At 45.1% G+C, this 4,626-nt stretch overlaps 1 protein-coding gene across 1 annotated transcript; it reads left to right on the top strand.

Moving 5' to 3' along the window:
- The first annotated feature begins 281 nt into the window (after nt 1–281).
- Nucleotides 282–2,988, top strand: LOC122081163 (probable leucine-rich repeat receptor-like protein kinase At1g68400). Its single transcript, XM_042648162.1, has 3 exons — nt 282–333; nt 438–1,788; nt 2,116–2,988. Exons 2-3 carry the CDS (start codon nt 453–455, stop codon nt 2,778–2,780), a joined length of 2,001 nt encoding a protein of 666 aa, XP_042504096.1. The 5' UTR covers nt 282–333; nt 438–452; the 3' UTR covers nt 2,781–2,988.
- The last annotated feature ends 1,638 nt before the right edge of the window (nt 2,989–4,626 follow it).

Genomic DNA, 4,626 nt, shown 5'->3' with positions numbered 1-4,626 from the left:
TTTTTTTTTTTAATAAAATCTCTCGGTTTGTTCCACGCTTTTAAGTTCATCATCCACTCATTAATCATAATCACACGCACGAAAATCCCCTCGAGGGAAAAACGCTCCCACGGTGGGAGCGCCCAACGACCCAGTATGGCAGTATGGCCGTTTAGGTGGAAGTGGGGTCCAGTAATTATTCCAATCAAGCTATCGTGCGCGCGCATCCAAGGATCCACCACGAGTATCCTTCCTATAAAATAAAACACAGATTTTCTAGGTTGAAGGTAGTCTCGTCTTTTTAATCCTCTTTTCTTTTTGTTTCATTCTCCCATTGCTTTGGTCGCTCTCTGGGTGGGTTGTCTACTTTTTCTCCACTCTCAAGGGTTCTAAAAGGCTGAACTGCTCTGCAAACCCTTCCAGTTTTTTATTATTTTCTCGTCCTTTCTCTTTTGCAGATTTGCAGGGCATCAATGGCGAAAGCTACCCACAGATATCTGCATTTCTTCATCTTGCTATCGCTGCTTCATTTCACTCTCTCGCAGCCATCTTCAAATCCGGATTTCAAGCCCTTAATGGCGTTCAAAAACGCTTCAGATACTACCAACAAGCTTAGTAGCTGGAACGAAACCGTCGATCCGTGCAGATGGTACGGCGTTTCATGCATTCGTGGCCGCGTTAATCGCCTCGTTCTTGAAGGACTAGACCTCCGTGGTAGTTTCCAACCCTTAGCCTCTTTGAATCAGCTTCGCGTTCTGAGTCTCAAGCGAAACAGTCTCTCTGGTACCATTCCTGACCTCTCTAACCTCACTGCACTCAAGCTTCTTTTCCTCTCTTACAATGAGTTTTCTGGCGACTTCCCGGCGTCCGTATCGTTGCTTACCCGGCTTTACCGTCTCGATCTGTCTTACAACAATCTCTCCGGTCAGATTCCGATCACCGTCAATCATCTCACTCACCTTCTCACACTACGCCTCGAAGCAAACCAGTTTTCTGGTCCTATTACAGGTTTGAGTCTCCCTAATCTGCAGGATTTCAATGTATCTGGAAACAACCTCAAAGGAGCCATACCGACGTCCCTCTCCAGTTTCCCCAAAACTGCATTCGATCGCAACCGTGTTCTGTGCGGTTCACCATTATCGAACTGTAAGAGTACGGCACCGGAGGGGGCGGTGGCGTCGCCAGTAAGTCCAGTTAAAGGAAGTCCTGCGGTCATTTCATCATCTCCTGCGGTTTCTGGCGCCAACGCACAGGGAAATGGTCATCGTAGTGGAGCCAGGAAGATGAGTATGCTCGCCGTGATAGCCATCATAGTCGGCGATCTTTTGGTTCTCTCTGTGGTTTCGCTCTTCTTGTACTGCTACTTCTTGAGGAGTTATGTAGGGAAAATGCGGGAAGGAAGAGGCTCCCGATTACTAGAGAGCGAAAAGATCGTGTATTCGGCGTGTCCGTACCCGTCGCAAGGAGGAGGAGGATGTAACGATAGAGGGAAAATGGTTTTCTTCGAGGAAGGAGGATCGAAGCGGTTTGAGTTGGAAGATTTGCTTCGAGCTTCTGCAGAAATGCTTGGGAAAGGTGGGTTTGGGACGGCGTATAAGGCTATCCTGGACGACGGTAACGTTGTCGCCGTCAAACGGCTTAAAGAAGTTCAGGTTGGTGGGAAACGTGAGTTCGAACAGCATATGGAACTGTTGGGCCGGTTACGGCACCCTAACGTCGTTACTCTGAAAGCTTACTACTACGCCAGAGATGAGAAGTTGCTGGTCTACGCCTACATGCCTAACGGAAGCCTCTTCTGGCTCCTCCATGGTACGTCCTTATCCGACTCTCACCGAAGATTAGGTATCCGGTGAACTAGTGAAATGACGGAAGCGACCCTTTTTTTTTTAATATTAATTTTTTCATAAAATAATATTCTTGTTCCTAGCTGGAAAGATTTACCGAAACCCGGGAAAGTCTAAGACCACGATCGACTCGACGTGGGTGGGCCTTAGGCTCTTCTGCACTCTCGTCTCTAGACCTTCTAATCCCGTCCTAGAAATTAATAAACAAAACAAAAGTAATTAATTATGGATTAATTGAATTTTTTGTTTGGATTTGCCAACTGCACACTTTCCAATTCCTCATACGTGGCAGGTAACCGTGGACCGGGTCGAACCCCGCTAGACTGGACAACCAGGTTGAAGATTGCAGCTGGAGCGGCTCGTGGATTAGCCTTTATTCACCATTCTTACCGGTCACCGAGACTGGCTCATGGGAATATCAGGTCTACCAATGTACTCCTTGATAATACCGGAAACGCTCGGGTCTGTGATTACGGTCTCTCTGTTTTTGCTTCTCCAAATAGCTTGCCCAGATCGACAGGCTATCGTGCGCCGGAGGTGACGGATGGACGTAAATTCTCTCAGAAGGCTGACGTGTACGCCTTCGGTGTACTGCTGCTGGAGTTACTGACGGGGAAGTGCCCATTCGTGATGGAGAGTAGTGGGCCCGGGGGTGGCTACGGTGGGATCGTTGATCTCCCGAGGTGGGTACAGTCGGTGGTGAGGGAGGAATGGACAGCGGAGGTGTTCGATCTGGAGTTGATGAGGTATAAGGATATTGAGGAGGAGATGGTTGGGTTACTCCAGATCGCGATGGCCTGCACGTCACCCACACCGGATCAAAGGCCAAAGATGGGTTACATAGTGAAGATGATTGAGGAGATCAGAGGAGTAGAGATGACACCCTCGCATGAGTCGTGTGACTCGGTTTCTGACTCGCCTAACGCGTCGGACGACACGGGAGGGGTGACCGGGTGAGTCACTGATCATGGGATGAGAATGTGGGATTAGGGATGATGTTGTATAGGGTTATCTCCCAACTCCCAAATAATCGAGAATTTTGCGTTCTGTCCTTTAAATTATTTATTTATTTCTTCAGTCGTGAGGTTGGGGGTATTATAGTGTCAATTGTTCTTTCTTAAGGCTTACAGTAAAATACAATGCAGATGAAAATATCTAGTTAATATATCAGCTCTCACTCATGTTGCGTTGGTGCTGAGATTTGTTTGCTTCTTCTATATCAAAAGTTGAAAACGGAAAAAGAAAAGGTGAAGGATTGGTTCCTCGTTTTATGTTTTTAATCTGTATTACTGATTCGCTATCGCGATTCTCGACCAGGAAAAGGCAAAATTCGTAGCCTGCCACCACTACGACCTTTTGACCTGTTTGCACCTGGGTTTCCTTTTCCTTTTGTTTTTGGGACTTGAGAAGGGAGATGCTGCCACTAGGCCCACTACCACTGCCACTAGGCTGCTGGCTGATACTGGTGGCCAGTGTTATTGTATACCGGTACCCCAGAAAAGGCCCCAACCAAAATAGGGAGAGGGTCTTTTCCGCTATATTGAAAAACTCCAAATTTATGTGTGCAAACAAATCAAATGAAAAAAAGTCATGTATAAAGGTAAAATTCATACACAAGACCACCCAAATCTTGCCTGGGCCCTATGGATTCATAAAGGTTTCCAATATTATTGGCTTGTCACCTATTACTAGCATCTTTAAACACTTTATAATAGATTGATTAAATTGTCACATGACACGAATGTAAGGAAGAGTCTGCATGTCACCCCATTGAGGAATGGTATCATTTATATGGAGCCCACTTAGATCAATTGTGATTGAGTCCCATATCTGATTATGTGAGCGGAATTATGCTGGAATCTGGATTTTTTTTTTTCTATAAAAGTTCAACGCTAGGGTAGTCAAAAAGTTTGGACATTAGTTGAATCAAGGGTGTCATAATCCAGATCCAGGAAGGAAACTTTGTTAATCCCGGTCAATGTAATAATCCGAAACTTTGTTAATCCCATTGAATCCAATAATCCAATGGATGGTAGATGTTATTTGGCTTTGAGCCTGATAAAGATTTCAAATTCTTGGTTGTGATTTTAAAACAATTTTCATTATAAATATACGATTTGGACTGAGTGAAAAATTAAAAAAGAAGAAAAAGAAACCCAAGCAATGCAGATCATGCGCCCACTACTTTCAAGGTGATACCATATCCAATGTGATTGCCTATGTAAGTGCTTGAGTCCGATTTGGGTTGAACCAGCCCAATATTTAGACTCAAATAATTTTGGCCCAACGTAAGAGTAAGTGGTAACAACGACCTGGCAAGAGGCCTTCATAATTAATTTGGTAATACAAATTATTTAATAAGAGAAGGTTTTGGTCTACATTTTGGAAAGACAGAACTCCAAGGTCCTTTATTCACATGTTAAGTTTTAGTCAAAATAGAGTTCGATATAGGAATTGGACATGGTATAGGGGACTACCAAACTTTGCACGGACAAATACATGAACTTAGCCCATATACATCCCTAGTTGTAATGACCATTCTCATCTCGAGTCATTATTACTCCCCCAATTAGATGAGTTAGAAACTATGCCCCCCCCTCGTGATGATGCTTGATGAGGCAAAATATGTCCCCTTCCTCAGCACGGTTGAATAGTGTATGCAAACCTGAACAGAAGACTGACCCACCACCTCGGCCCTCCATCAGGCCGTGCTGCCACCTCGGCATCCCGACAGTTCGTGCTGTCACTTCGGCATCTCATCAGGCTGTGCTGCCACATTGGCATCTCATCAAGCCATGCTACT

This window comes from Macadamia integrifolia, chromosome 1, assembly GCF_013358625.1.
Source record: "Macadamia integrifolia cultivar HAES 741 chromosome 1, SCU_Mint_v3, whole genome shotgun sequence".
Lineage (NCBI taxonomy): Eukaryota > Viridiplantae > Streptophyta > Magnoliopsida > Proteales > Proteaceae > Macadamia > Macadamia integrifolia.
Note: the sequence above shows the minus strand (reverse complement) of the source record. Positions and strands in the feature narration are given on the sequence as shown.